This window comes from Cydia fagiglandana, chromosome 22 (assembly GCF_963556715.1).
Source record: "Cydia fagiglandana chromosome 22, ilCydFagi1.1, whole genome shotgun sequence".
Taxonomy (NCBI): Eukaryota; Metazoa; Arthropoda; class Insecta; order Lepidoptera; family Tortricidae; genus Cydia; species Cydia fagiglandana.
The window spans coordinates 2730758-2744523 of NC_085953.1; the positions used below are offsets into that span (position 1 = coordinate 2730758).

The 13766-nt window shown below is 36.9% G+C and overlaps 1 protein-coding gene across 1 annotated transcript in view; it reads right to left on the bottom strand.

Annotated features, from left to right (window-relative positions):
• LOC134675622 (apolipophorins) overlaps positions 1 to 13239 on the bottom strand; it is a 39305-nt gene extending 26066 nt beyond the window's left edge. The window contains exons 1-11 of the mRNA XM_063533950.1: positions 13064 to 13239; positions 6491 to 6517; positions 5973 to 6169; positions 5443 to 5607; positions 4936 to 5085; positions 4301 to 4725; positions 3813 to 3978; positions 3221 to 3403; positions 2629 to 2781; positions 1785 to 1932; positions 1325 to 1445 (exon numbers count right to left, since the gene is read on the bottom strand). Coding sequence (XP_063390020.1) covers positions 1325 to 1445; positions 1785 to 1932; positions 2629 to 2781; positions 3221 to 3403; positions 3813 to 3978; positions 4301 to 4725; positions 4936 to 5085; positions 5443 to 5607; positions 5973 to 6169; positions 6491 to 6517; positions 13064 to 13142 — 1814 coding nt within the window. The 5' untranslated portion in view covers positions 13143 to 13239. The remainder of the gene's footprint in view (positions 1 to 1324; positions 1446 to 1784; positions 1933 to 2628; positions 2782 to 3220; positions 3404 to 3812; positions 3979 to 4300; positions 4726 to 4935; positions 5086 to 5442; positions 5608 to 5972; positions 6170 to 6490; positions 6518 to 13063) is intronic.
• Positions 13240 to 13766: the final 527 nt, after the last annotated feature.

Genomic DNA, 13766 nt, shown 5'->3' on the forward strand with positions numbered 1-13766 from the left:
AAGGAAAGTTATATATCATGAAAGGTTAAAGAAGCGAATACTGTAGGTATTAGACGTGTGCGCCGATTAAAAAATTATCGGCGGCGGCGTTTGCCAAAAAATCGGCGGCGGCGGCGTGTTTTCGGCGTGAAATGGGCGTGACCTTGACTTTCAAGTTTCTTAAGAAAAATCATTAATTTGTTGTATTTCTTGAAAATTTTATCAATGCAAGTTGCTGGTCAATGAACTACGTATAGTTTGAATATGCTGTGAGTAAAATAAGGTTTGTTAATGAATATAGGATAGGTATAATAACTTGATTTCCCTAGTAACTGGCTTTCATTAAGAGGTTTTCTGCTCCCAATGACCTTCGATCCAATCTGTAACTCTCCGTTTTCTCAAGCTTTCCATGGCTTATCCTATTAAAATAACGTACTTTTTACTTTAACAAAACAGAACTTCATATTTCCTTGACATTTGCTAGACATGGTACACTGCTGTGGCTTCTTTTTAATGGTTTTCTTGTAGTACAAGCACCAGGCTCACTGAGACGTATCTTCTTTCTCGTTTTCTCATTGCCGAGGCTTGCGACCACATCTAATTTGTCTCCATTTCGTGCAGTCATAAGCCGTATGGACTGCACGGTGCAGACTGCTGCAAGCCGACCTCTTCATAGCGTTCGACCATCTCACACATGTTCCATCTCGAGCACGTTTGCCATTCATTCGGCTTAAATTAATGTGTTTCTCCACATCATGCGTTGGATAATATATCCGAAGAAGCTAAGGGCTCACCCATGGCATGTTTGGAATAGATGAGTGGCGATATAGAGCTCTTTCACAATGGAGAAGTTTGTTCTTCTAGCTGTCCAAGGTATAAAGCACTAGCAGCAGTCTTCTTTCGTTCGTTAACAGTTGACGGTGACTACTTTGGGTTACTCAGTTACTTTAATTGGTGTGTCTAATAGTTTCTGCAACTGGCTATTCAGGTTCATTTAATTAATGATTGATGTATATTTGACAACTGTAACATAAATAATACAAAAAAATCTATATTGTAATTCAAAAACCAACTTAGAATAGCTAATTAACAACACTCAAGGTCACGCCGATTTCACGCCGATCATTTATCGGCGGCGGCGGTGTGGTCAAAAAGCCCGGCGGCGGCGGCGCGCCGGCGCGGCGCACACGTCTAGTAGGTATAGTCTACGTCAAAGATATGTTTACACTTTTGCACCTTAAGCCTTGGTAATAAGGCGCAAATTGTAAAGATATCTTTGACGTCGACAGTAAAAACCCAAATAAAGAAAAAGGAAACAGTGTAATGAATAATGATAATGAATTACCTGTCGTCAACGTTGAAGCGGTTGGGAGTGCGGATCTGGCCGTAGTGCTCGCGGGCGTGGCGCTTGTCGGGGTTGGCCGACGCGCGGATGTGGCGCAGGCTGGTCGTAATGTAGCGGCCGACTACAAATGGAATGTCAATAATAGCATTTAGTAAAACTTCTCTTTTACACTTGTACATATGGTGTTAGCAAAGAAACGAGATAAAGCACAGGTACATTGTCATATTTTTTATCAATGATAAAGTTTGAATTTTAACATAATCTGAAGAAAAAAGAGATGCTGTTCCTAACATTAGGCCTTTAAATATTTGATCATATCGCTTCCTCACATGGCGACCGTGATGGGATATTTTAAATAAGTAATTAGGTTAGTTAGGTTAGTTATAAAATAGTTCAAAATCTGTAGACCTTTTTACAAAGGTTTTTGCTTCTGACTATAAAGTAGAGATTGATGACATACCTTGGTGAACAGGCTCGTTGTCCAAGAGCTTCTTGATTTCGGAAGCCGACTTGCCGCAAGGGCACTCGATGACGGCCTGGTAAGCCTTGATACGGATCTCGGAGTCCAGCTGGGTGTTCTTCAGCAGGTCCAATGCGGTTTTCTTGATCTGAGGAGCAAAGGCGGATTAAAAACTGCTTTTTTGCGTGTTATCTTTTAATTTGAATTGAATATTTATCTATCCCTCTATTGGACCAAATAAATATTTTCATGGGACCAAATTTAAGAGCCCCAAAAAATTTTTTTGGTTGAACACTGTGGTTTGGTGTGTCATTAATTAGATAGGTCTTTTAAAACGAATAAGGGTCTTCATGAACCATTTCCAGATAAAGGTCAAAATAATAAAAATAATGATATGACAGATATACAGATGGACAGAGTCGCACCATAAGGGTTTCTTTTTTAGGGTTCCGTACCCAAAGGGTAAAACGGGACCCTATTACTAAGACTTCGCTGTCTGTCCGTCCGTCCGTCCGTCTGTCACCAGGCTGTATCTCACGAACCGTGATAGCTAGACAGTTGAAATTTTCACAGATGATGTATTTCTGTTGCCGCTATAACAACAAATACTAAAAACAGAATAAAATAAAGATTTAAATGGGGCTCCCATACAACAAACGTGATTTTTGACCAAAGTTAAGCAACGTCGGGAATGGTCAGTACTTGGATGGGTGACCGTTTTTTTTTGTTTTTTTTTTTGCATTATGGTACGGAACCCTTCGTGCGCGAGCCGGCTCGTACTTGCCCGGTTTTTTCATTTTTAGTTCGGGAACCTAACAAGAAGACTAAAGTAGTTAGTTCTTACCTTAGCAGAGCAGGGATCAGCCTGGAAAGCCTCAAGCGCGGCAGCCTTAACCCTGTTCTTGACGGTGGGATCAACCGCGCAGTGCACAATCTTGTCGATAAGGACATCCTCCAAGTGTCTGATGTTGCGGATACCCTTCAGGACGGCTACGATCTGTGGAAATGAGGATAGATTAGAACAGCGCTAATTATGAGTGTAATTGATAGCAATAATTGCAACTGGCTAAAGTTTTGACTTTATAAATAAAAAAACAATATGCGATACTGTCCAACACTTGTTGGTCTTCATCGCGCTCCATCATGGAGACTTCTCCATCGGCATACAGCGTCGCAATGCTGTGAGCGCGATGAAGACTTTTGGGCCGAGCATAGCGCAGAGAAGGTTATTTGAATGTCTTTTACTGCTTTTTGAACTAAATTACCTATTTTCTGCTAGGATTTGATAGTCAGCGAAGAAGTCAGGTTAAGATCCCAATAAACGTTCCGACCGAACGTTGAAAGCCAGCAGTGGGAGTATTTCGGTTGGAATGATTACAATGTTTAAGATCAAGCATAGATATGTAAGTGAAACAATATAACATGACATGACTTACAGTGTCCTCCTCAAGTTTGCTCTTCGCCTTGCAGCCACCGAGCTTGGCAGCCAGCTTGGTGCTCAGCGCAATGATGCCCTCGTTCTTCTTGTGGTGGCACTCATGGCTACGGCAGTAGTAGCCGGCCAGAGCGCCGACGCCAAGGTACGTGTCCTTGGGGATGTTTGGGAGGTCCAGGAGGGACTGTGGAAGAAAGTAGAGACAATATAGATAAATGAATTCGATTAGACAAAATCGGATACATACTGAGGATCAGCCTCTCCATCGGATAATTCCGATTTTTTGATGTTTGCTATAGGCTCTCTGGCATGAACGGCAAAAAAATATATATTTCATTCGCTAAAGAAGCTTTAAAACTTTTTATCAGCTTTCGATTTAAGTGTGGGTTTTTTTTTACAACAGTAATATTGGAATTTCAAAACGCAAGTTGCGAAGACTAGAATCTGAAGACCATGGGGGTTTTTAGTCTACCAACTTCAATCCTTAGCTATTACTTTCAGTGCACCACTCATTATTAGGAGTCAATAACAAATTCTAATTCTGATCGGAAACTACTTAGAACATCCTGGGAAAGAAAACCATAAGTACTTACAGTAGCAGCCTTCAGCGCCTCATTGTTGACGTGCTGCGCGTTGCCAAGAGACAGGAACACGATCTGCTGCTCCAAGGCATCTAGCTCTTTCTGCTTGAGGATCTGGATAGAGGCCTCGATGCTGTTGCCGGTGCCAGTGCGGAGGAGACCGTCAATGAACACGCGCCTGGGGAAAGGTGGTTGGTGAAAAAGAGTAATATTTCGAAGAAAGAAAAAATAAGGAAAAAAAGATAGCAAAGGAAAAGAAGATAAGAGTCTTTGCAAGTTTGATGTTGAAAAGATAGCAAAGAAAGACAGTGATATTTGTTGAAATGAAGGCAAATTTTCGGATATTATCTTGGTTCCAACGAAAGAAAAGGTTTCATGGCAGTAATTTATTTGTTGAGAGTGCAAATATATGAGACAAGGGAGATTAAAGGGATGGATTTTGAATAGCAAAGATTGAACCATCACGTTTTACCTAGAATTGTTTTGTATAGGCTACTTACTTTTCCAAGCTGTTGCCCTTAACGGCGTTGAAGATTTTGACAAGGTCATCTTTGCTTGTGGGCTTCAAAATCCTGACGAGCTGAGCGAAGTTGCCAGCAGACTTAGAGCTGGCTTCAGATGCACAAGTCTTCGCGGTTTCCTTGACCTGCGCCAAAGCGGCTTGGTAGTTGCTCTGTTCGGAAACAACACCGTGGGGGTTCTCAAAGATAATGGTGCGAACTTGAGTGAAGGCACCAGCGTCGGCTCCCGCTGACTTGCCAGTCAGGGTAAGTTTGGTGTGGACCTTCGAGCGGGCACCGTTCTCGCCGACGGAGAAGGGGCGGTACAGGTATTCCTCAGTGGCTGACACTTTCTCGGGGACTCCATTGTTGACCTTGGATTCTACGTTGAGGATAGATTGGAGCACTTGGGTGTCGGCGATTTGCTAAGTAAGAAAAAAATTGGTTACAATAGTGAACAACAACTTCGTCTACAAGAACTTCGTCTCAAACACAACTGACGGTTTGGCACAACCAGTACTAAGTATAATTTATAGAGCTTAGTATTCTGAGGTAAAGGCGAAAATGACCTTCAAAAAGTGTACAATCAATTTTAGCGATTTTATCTTACTTGAAATTCGAAGATTTGAACTTACAGCATTGTCACTAGCAATGGCATACACCGGGTTGTTCTGTCCCTGCTCGCGATGCGTGCAGCGGGAGAGGTCACGAGTCCTGTGTACCAACACAGCGCCACCTTCTTGAGAGGAAGAAGCGTCAGTGGGGCAAGCGCCAAATACGTCAACCTGGGAAAAATGGACATTGAATATGAGGAGTAGAATTCAGAAAACGTTAGAGATTTTTAGCAAGCTTTTGGCCGTCATTGTTTAAAAAGTTCTAGCCATGACGTTAATTCTCATGTCGGTTATCCAACCAATACACAAGTTTCTGGAACTCGAGAGACTGCGGGTCACTCCCGTTACTCCCGTACAACAGTAGCTAAGGAGAGAGATAAATGCTGGTAATTAAAACAGCAGCAACACAACAGCTCAATCTCTACTCGTATTTGAAGTTCAAGGCTCTCATAATAGTGAGTCGCTCCTGGCTTAAACTGCCTAGTCTAAGCAACAAATGGACAAAATTATGATAATGATTTCATTTACCTGGCTAGAAGACTTCTGTTCGGTTTGCAGCAGTGAGATGATGGCCCTCTTAATGTTAAGGGAGCGGCGGGTGTCGCCCTCCTCAGCGCAGATCTCTGCGCCGACACGGCCATCCTGCAACGTGAAGCGCACTGGCTTCTCGAGGCCGGGAGGCTTGTTGTATTTCTGAGGAGAATGAGAAAATATGTTAGAACGTTCAAGAGTCACACAACGTGTCACTAGAATTGAAAAGATAAAAGTATTTCTACTGTTGTGGTATAGTAGGGATTTATCCAGATTGCCATGTTTTAGCTCCTTGTATGTAGTATTGAAAATGAAATATCGCTATCGTCCCGGAATGTAACAACTACATTATATAGGTTCTATTTTAGCAAAAAAGCAATCAACAAAAAAGCTCTTTTGCAACCTTTGGATTTAAATGTGTGCGGTACATCCACTAGCAAAAAAACTTTGAGTACTCGTATTTTCTTCTTGATTAAGTTTGAGATCTCGTTTAATGATGAGAAATTAATATATTTCTTCTTCCTTACCTTGCCATCAGGACCAGAGATCACCAAGTTCTGAACTCGCAGCACATGAGCGCAGTTACCCAAGGCAGCCACGGAGACTTGCCCCAGGAGCTTGACGCTGGTCTCCTGCTTGTCGGCGCCGGTCAGGTAGATGGAGACGGTGCCTTCCACGCCGTAGTTGTACTTGTGGCCGTTGAGGAACGTTGGGCCGGAGGGGGCTGGGGATTTTAATGGTGATTCAGTAAAATTTGGGAATAAAGGAAATTAACTAATCATCAGCAGAAAAAGAATACCACAAACGAAGAAAAGACCAATCTAAATTATTTCAAATAAAAGGAACCAGAAAAGAATGCAAGAATGCGAAAAAAAAACACCGACAAAACACAGTTTTACCAGTAGTTAAAAAGAACAAGACGAGTTACTCAAGTACAAAACTTTACGATAGAGTAAAACTTAAAGGTAAGATAGAATAAGGTATACGGTAACAAGACAAATATTGTTTTTAAAAGAAATAAGAAAAATGTAGATAGTATACTTACATCCTTGGCACCCAACATTGCACTTATCTGTAAAGAAAATAATAACAAAATAAACAAACTTGCAATTAACAATTGAACACTACTTACTAATGATTTAATGATCTAATTACTACATCAAGCAGCGTCCAATAATGACAGCATAAATTGTCTTGTTATCAGTCAATTTATGCCAGCAATTAGTTATTTGTAATAAAACATGATAACAACAGAGTTATTAATGACATTGACAAAGTTTTCTTTATCTAATGAATGCACTGACAATCAAATAAAATATACTTTGAGATATTTTTAAGATTCAGAAAATTAAAGTAGGTATCTAAATACCTATTGAAAGTCACGTAAATGAAAGTGTGTAGATTAACGAAAAGCAAAAAGTTTTTGATTATAGATTACAGGAAAGATGTAAAGTGTAAGGTTGGATAAGTCGAGGTCTCGATTTTGATAGCCGCCGTAGTAAGGCATTTTACGGCGTCATATATATTTTGTAGGCAATTAATGATCAAACGTCAATTGGCACATGGAAAAATTTCGGAATGGGCTCATATTTTTATATGGGAATTGAGATTTTGCATTTCCGAAATGAAAGCTTCTTGTGTTTCCTGGACTTTTTATTTATTTAAATAACAGAGAACTTTTTAAATTGGTAAAAGACATGGAAGAATCAACACGATTTGTTATTTTCCGCCACCTCAATACGAGAAAACATTTCCTAGAAAAATATTTTATCAAGTTATCATATTTGCGTTCTATTGTGATTACGTGAGGTCAAGTTGTTGACGGATGTAAGGGGGTCACTGGGGTCACTGGGGTCACAGAGGTCAGTGTTATCGATGAATCAGTACATCGGGATGTTCCTAACCTCGATCTAGAGCTTAATGACACTTGCGATAGCAGCTGTAGTTAAGATAGGGGTGGCAATAAGGATATTAGTAAATTTGTTTATTCCTGTATTTATCTGTTCCGGATATTTCTTGGTTATCAAACAATGCTAAGCTTTTGAGCGGAAATTTACGAGTAAATATAATATATTTTTGATTAGTAGGACTAAAGGGTAATGTATTTTTTCTTTACTTTGATGTGGTAAATTAAAACATAAATCAAAGATACGTGTGGTTTTTGATGCATCTATCTATCGATGAAGTAAAATTACTTCATGAGGCTAAAAATAGCCATTAGATGTTGGTCTATATTAGGCTGATAAAATTTGACATTGAATATAATATTTAGTAGGTATTCATCACGATTAGATAAGAAAGCTCTATCCAAAATAACTGAAAGTATAATGGAATAGTAATGTTATTCAAGTATTTTCGGGTAAGCAGGAATCCAAATTTTGTATCAGTTATATCCATAAATTTTAATACTAGTTGTAACAATATTATTGGCACTTATCTATAAATTTTGTATGTTAGAATTGTTTGGTTACAACCTTATTGTTTGAAAAAGAGCGTGTACAGATAATTTTGAACAAATTGCCCACTAAACCAATTTCTGCTGCTAGAGAAGCTGTTTGCCTACAGAATAATCTTGGATACAATTATCCCAAACAGGACGCAACAATCACTCATAAACGGCCATAGTCATCAATTGATCCCACCAAAATTTTTGACCTTTATCTTCTCTGTCATAGAGTCGACATTCCTTCCAAATCTTCGCAGTTGTAACTTTTTCATTGAAGCAATGACAAACGGGCAGATGGATCGATGTTTAACATCCGTTGTGTAGTCCGAATGATCTAGCGTAGCCATTAAAACGGGTTTGACCTAATACCTTGACTAGAAGATTATATAATGGGTTGTTATAGTTTGTTTTACATAGCAGAACGTTTTACATCTAACTGGTCAGGTTTACATTTTGTATACCCTTTACAAAACTCAAAATTCCCAGAAAGCACGTTAAGACTATGCTAAGGACAATGTAAAGCAATCACCCCCTTCTGCACGATGTAGAAAAAGATGAAAGCCTTTTATCCAAAGAATAAATACCACCATCTTAATCCTGTATTTTAACTACACGTGGTATTAATAAATAAAATTAAGTTAAAAAAGTTTTAAGCTAAACGGTTTTATTTTAATCAAAAAGTGTACAAAATACCTTTTGTTTTGCTCTGTGTCACTTATTCACTTGTATCACTTATTTTGAAACAAAAGAGCCAAGATGCTTGTAAAATTTAATGTCCATCCACAACTGACAAAAATTAGGTTTGATGACAAAATTACAGTAAAGGAAACAAGCTTCCTCGGTCACCTTATCGGTTCCTTCAGATCTGTAAATGTCTAAATTAAATAATGGGGTTACTTTCTCTGCCACGTGATTTATGTACAGTCCGCGTTAGTTATTTGTTGTCTGGTATTCTTAAGACTCATATTCTAAAGAGATCTGACAATTATTTTCATCATTGGGATGATGTAATGACATCCATCTGAGGCCCGATCTCTAAAGTAAAGGTTGATCTGAGTCTGATAGTTTTGGTATTCTAGTTGTTAAATATAAAATATTGCAAACAAACCACAATCAAAGTCGTCATACTCTTTTAACTATAAATACTTAATTAAAAATTCTACTCCAGCCCTGAAATTCAAAATTAAGCTAGCAATCCATGTGGCAATTTTATTTTTTGCGTCCTTCCCTCCGATAAACGTTTTTCGGAAGTTTTGGGTATCCCTATTTTACTTTTCGCCTCTTGATGGAAATAAAATTAAAATCAGTGTATCGTATCGTATGAAAATTATATACTGACAATTTATTGTATGGTAACTGTACACTCATAGCAATTATTCTATTTGTCGATCAGTGCCCTGACTGCGACTGGGGGCCGACCCCTTCCCATGTGATCTGACTTCAATTCACAAAACATTTCGACTGTTAATAAATTGATATCAACATAAGTCGCAACTGTATGTATTTGCAGGTAACATTGATGCTGGTTTGAATGCGGTGCGGTTGATAAGGATGGTGAATAGTTTAGGCCTTGAAGTGGTAAACAAATATATAAGCTCTGATTGACTGGCAGAGATTACTGTGGTAACAAGACTACATTGATTGAAGAACAATTAAGTAGATTATTGAAAAGCAGTTTATGATAATTGATTCGTTACTTAATTATTTCAATCATTTGAAAATAAAACAAGCGATAACAGCAACGGTATGCCTGATGGTAAGCTTCCAGATTAAGATTTCGTAGCAAACAGGTGATTTGTTGGTGACCCTGATACTGCCGAAGATGTTTTTCTCACAAATCAATTTACATGCAATTCGAATCTATCAGTAAGCATTTTTTTACGGGCACGGATAACGATATTGATAAAGATGTAGGAAATGGAGAAGAATAGAGGTAGACATTTATAAGATCAATATATTAATTTCATTTTTTCAAACTGTAAAAAATCTCATTGAATTTTGCTTTTAGAAATGCATGCCACGACCGGGGGCAATACTCCTCTACTCTTGAAGTGCTGAGGACATGGTCTCCCGATAAGTTAAAAATATATTACATACAATTATTTAATGGTAAAGTTTAATCTTTATTACTATTGCTTTAATTTTCTAATTTAACATAATCAACTCCAATGACGAAAGTGCAAAGATCAGTTACTTATCTACCGGCCTTGGAAATAGGAGACTATTAATACGCCAAAAACAATGGAGTGTGATAAGCGGGTCGGAGGGCAAAACTATCTGTTTTTCGTTGTTTATCATGTACCGGTCATTGTCAAGGCAGGCCAATAATGAGAATATTAAACAATAGAATATAGCGATTGGCCACAATTGGTCATTTATGAGAAAGATTTGCAAGTTTTAATTTAGAGCCATGAATAGGAATATATTATTATGGAAGTACCTAAGTCATACTAGCTACCCTAAATTGTAATATTTTACGATCTTGATCATCTGATATGAAGAATTATCGAGATACAGGCTTTTATGAGGATCATAAAAGTTGAAGATTTGAAAAAGTTTTTTTTTTAAATATCATTGTCAATTTGACAGTCAATAAAAATCAATTTATAAGAAACAACTAATTTTGACATGCTAATTTACCTTAGGTAAGGAAAAAGAAAGCTTGATCCTAATCCTAATATGATCACGATCATCTGATATGAAGGATTACCGAGATACAGGCTTTTAAAAGGATTAAAAAAGTTGAAGAATTGAAAACCTTTTTTTAAAATATCATTGTCAATTTGACAGTCAATAAAAATCAATTTATAAGAAACAACTAATTTTGACATGCTAATTTACCTTAGGTAAGGAAAAAGTAAGCTTGATCTAATATGAAGGATTACCGAGATGCAGGCTTTTATAAGGAACAAAAAAGTTGAAGATCTGAAAACCTTGTTTTGAATTATCACTGTCAATTTGATAGTCAACAAGGATCAATTTATAAGAAAGAACTAATTTTGACCTAAGCTTAATCCTAAGTAAGTAAATAAATAAATATTCTTTCATAGGCCTTTTCGTCTATATCAGACGATTTATGTTGTAACACCGGAGAAACACCGTTTTTGGTGGTTTAATGGCAGGCGGTCTAATAGGGCCGTAGAGTCATATAAGTTTTCTGAATTCGATTAAGTAGTCTACTGCACGGAATTTTCTTTTAAGTATGCTCTTTTACAAATGTACTTTCCTACGAACTTGAAGCTCAATTGTGGTTTTTAGGAGAAATAATTTTCTTGAGACTCTCAAAGGACGTATTACATGTGAAATAGTATTAAAAAAAATAATCTTTAATAATAGTGTGCTTTTTAAGTCCTCTTGAGTATGCGTAGTCAAAAGCCATCAAGATCTTTAACTTAAGAACGGTTAACAAGACATATTATAACTGTAAGTGGAAAATTATACGGAATTATCAATGTCAACATTGTCCATTGTACACTGTGTGGTCTTTATACCTATGTGTTACATTAACGAGCACCTATAGTGATAAGACTGTGATAAGGGGTCAAAGTGTATCCGATGTTATTGCATTGAGTTATCATGTTGGCAACAGAAGCCGTTAATGAGTAAAAGCTTCAGTTCTTCAAAGAGTGAACAGGGTTCTAAAGGTGACATTTAGAACAGATATTCTGTAGACTACAGTAATAGCTTACTATCAGATGGATAGTATGCTTGATTAGCAGCTGCGTGGTAAGAAAGCTTACAAAAATCAGCTGCAAAATATATATTTTTGACGGTTATTAAACAAAAGAAAGATAAGACAAAGAAGAATATAATGTAGGTACCTAAAAGTCCTACACCGAATTTACCTACTCAGAACATATCAGTTACATAAGTTACTTAATCATTATTGTTAATGTGGGACAGGCGTTTTTAAAGACTGTTAGAAAACTTTTTGAACAACTACATTTGTCATTTAACATATTTGATTTAATAATCTCAAAAATGTTAAACATAGAGTCTGATAATCGTAATTTTAGGTATCTAAAGCACGTTTATTAAAATTTTTAAGTAGGATAATTATAGCTTTTAAACTTTTTAAGCTACTCGTATTTTGAATTTAGATGCGTCTTACGATTTAGAAGAATAAAAATAAAATTATTTATTACTGACTTATCTGCCGACAATGTGAGCTTTTTAAAATTTTCAAGCTTCTGGTAACTAGACAAATTAAACAATTTAAAAACCATATTTTTCCTAACAGTTGTTAGGAATTTCTGTAAATTACAAGATTGAATAATCATAAGTTATGATTATGATTCATAACATAACATTTTGGATGAAGTAAACTTATTGATATGAGTTTACGGCAAATCGTAAAAGTCAAGGTTTTACAATTACATTGCGATAAAAGTATTGTTTTGGTTAGTTCACTAGATTCCTTAGTAAATATAATTCTAGAAAAATGTTTGATAGGCAAAAAAATAAAGATTTAAAACGAAAACCGTTTAGAGTTACGTTTGGTTTGAATAGCATGTGATATAATTAGGTATAGATGGTCAGGCAAATATTGTCAGTAGAAAAAGACGCGAAATTCAAATTTTCTATGAGACGATATCCCTTCGCGCCTACATTTTTCAAATTTGCCGCCTTTTTCTACTGACAATATCTGCTTGACCAACTATATTTAGTAAAGATAGTAAAAAAATTACAAAATGACAAATAGTAGGTAACATTAAAAACCTAATGTTGCCTGGGGCATTGTCCCTTTGAATAGCACTCTTTTTCCCTAAATCTCATCTATTCCTATCATCAAATTTAAACTCTTAGATATTTTTATTTATAGTATGACTTATGAACGCATCTATTAAATGAAATAACGAATTGTTTTAGAACAATGATTAGTTAAGCATGAAATAAACAGTGATACCTATACTCAGTTATTGGCACTAGAACTTATAATATATAATATCTCTAAAAAAAGTGATATCAAAACAATTTATTTATACATTTTGAGTGCCAGTAACTGAGGTACCAAATCGTCAGATGACAACCGAAACGCAGTAATTACTAACAAGTCAGGGCCATAGTGAACCGTATTAGTAACAAAACAAGGTTCATTTTTGTTTATTTATTTTTCTTCCATTAGTGAGTTTTGTTGTCATCTGACTAAAAAGAATTAAAAAAAACACTCACCATCAGTGTACGCTGGTTTCCATAAAACGGAAACTACTAAAAGAACACAAAACATGTTCCAACTTAAACTAGGCCCCATTTTGGCGGGGTTTTTTTAACACTAGAATTAAATTAAATCAGTCGGCAGTCCTTATACTAGCAATACTTGTTGCCTCTACCTCGGCCGAAAGGTAAATGCGATATGTCGCGGCGCGCACCCCCTTTTATAGACGCGGGGGGTCGCAACCTCGGCCAATCAGGAGTCGAGTAAGCAAACAAAATCTAATTGTCAGTTTTATGTAATTGCTTGAGGGTGTTACTCTACTCTGTTAGATAATCAGTGACGCCTATATTGCCCACTGTTGCAAAGATGCCCATCTTTCCTTACAATCTCTGAAAAGTAAGCGCTGGAAGCTCCGGCCCGGACACGGTCCGGTCTAAAGTGAGTCATCATTTATTCAGAGACCTAAAATTAAATCCAGTCTGTAAGCTTTTAGCCTCCATTACAGGAGGCAATGATATGCATACAGTACCTACTCATAATTATTTTAGAGATTCCCCGAATAGTGGTTTTGGCCGAATACCGAATATTCGGCATGACATGTGAACAGTCACAATTATTGTGAAAAATTGTTAAATTATTAAAGCGCAACGTTTTAAGAGTAAGATATATTTTTTACTGAACAGAATTAATGAATGTAGTTAGAGTCAATGAAATCAAACG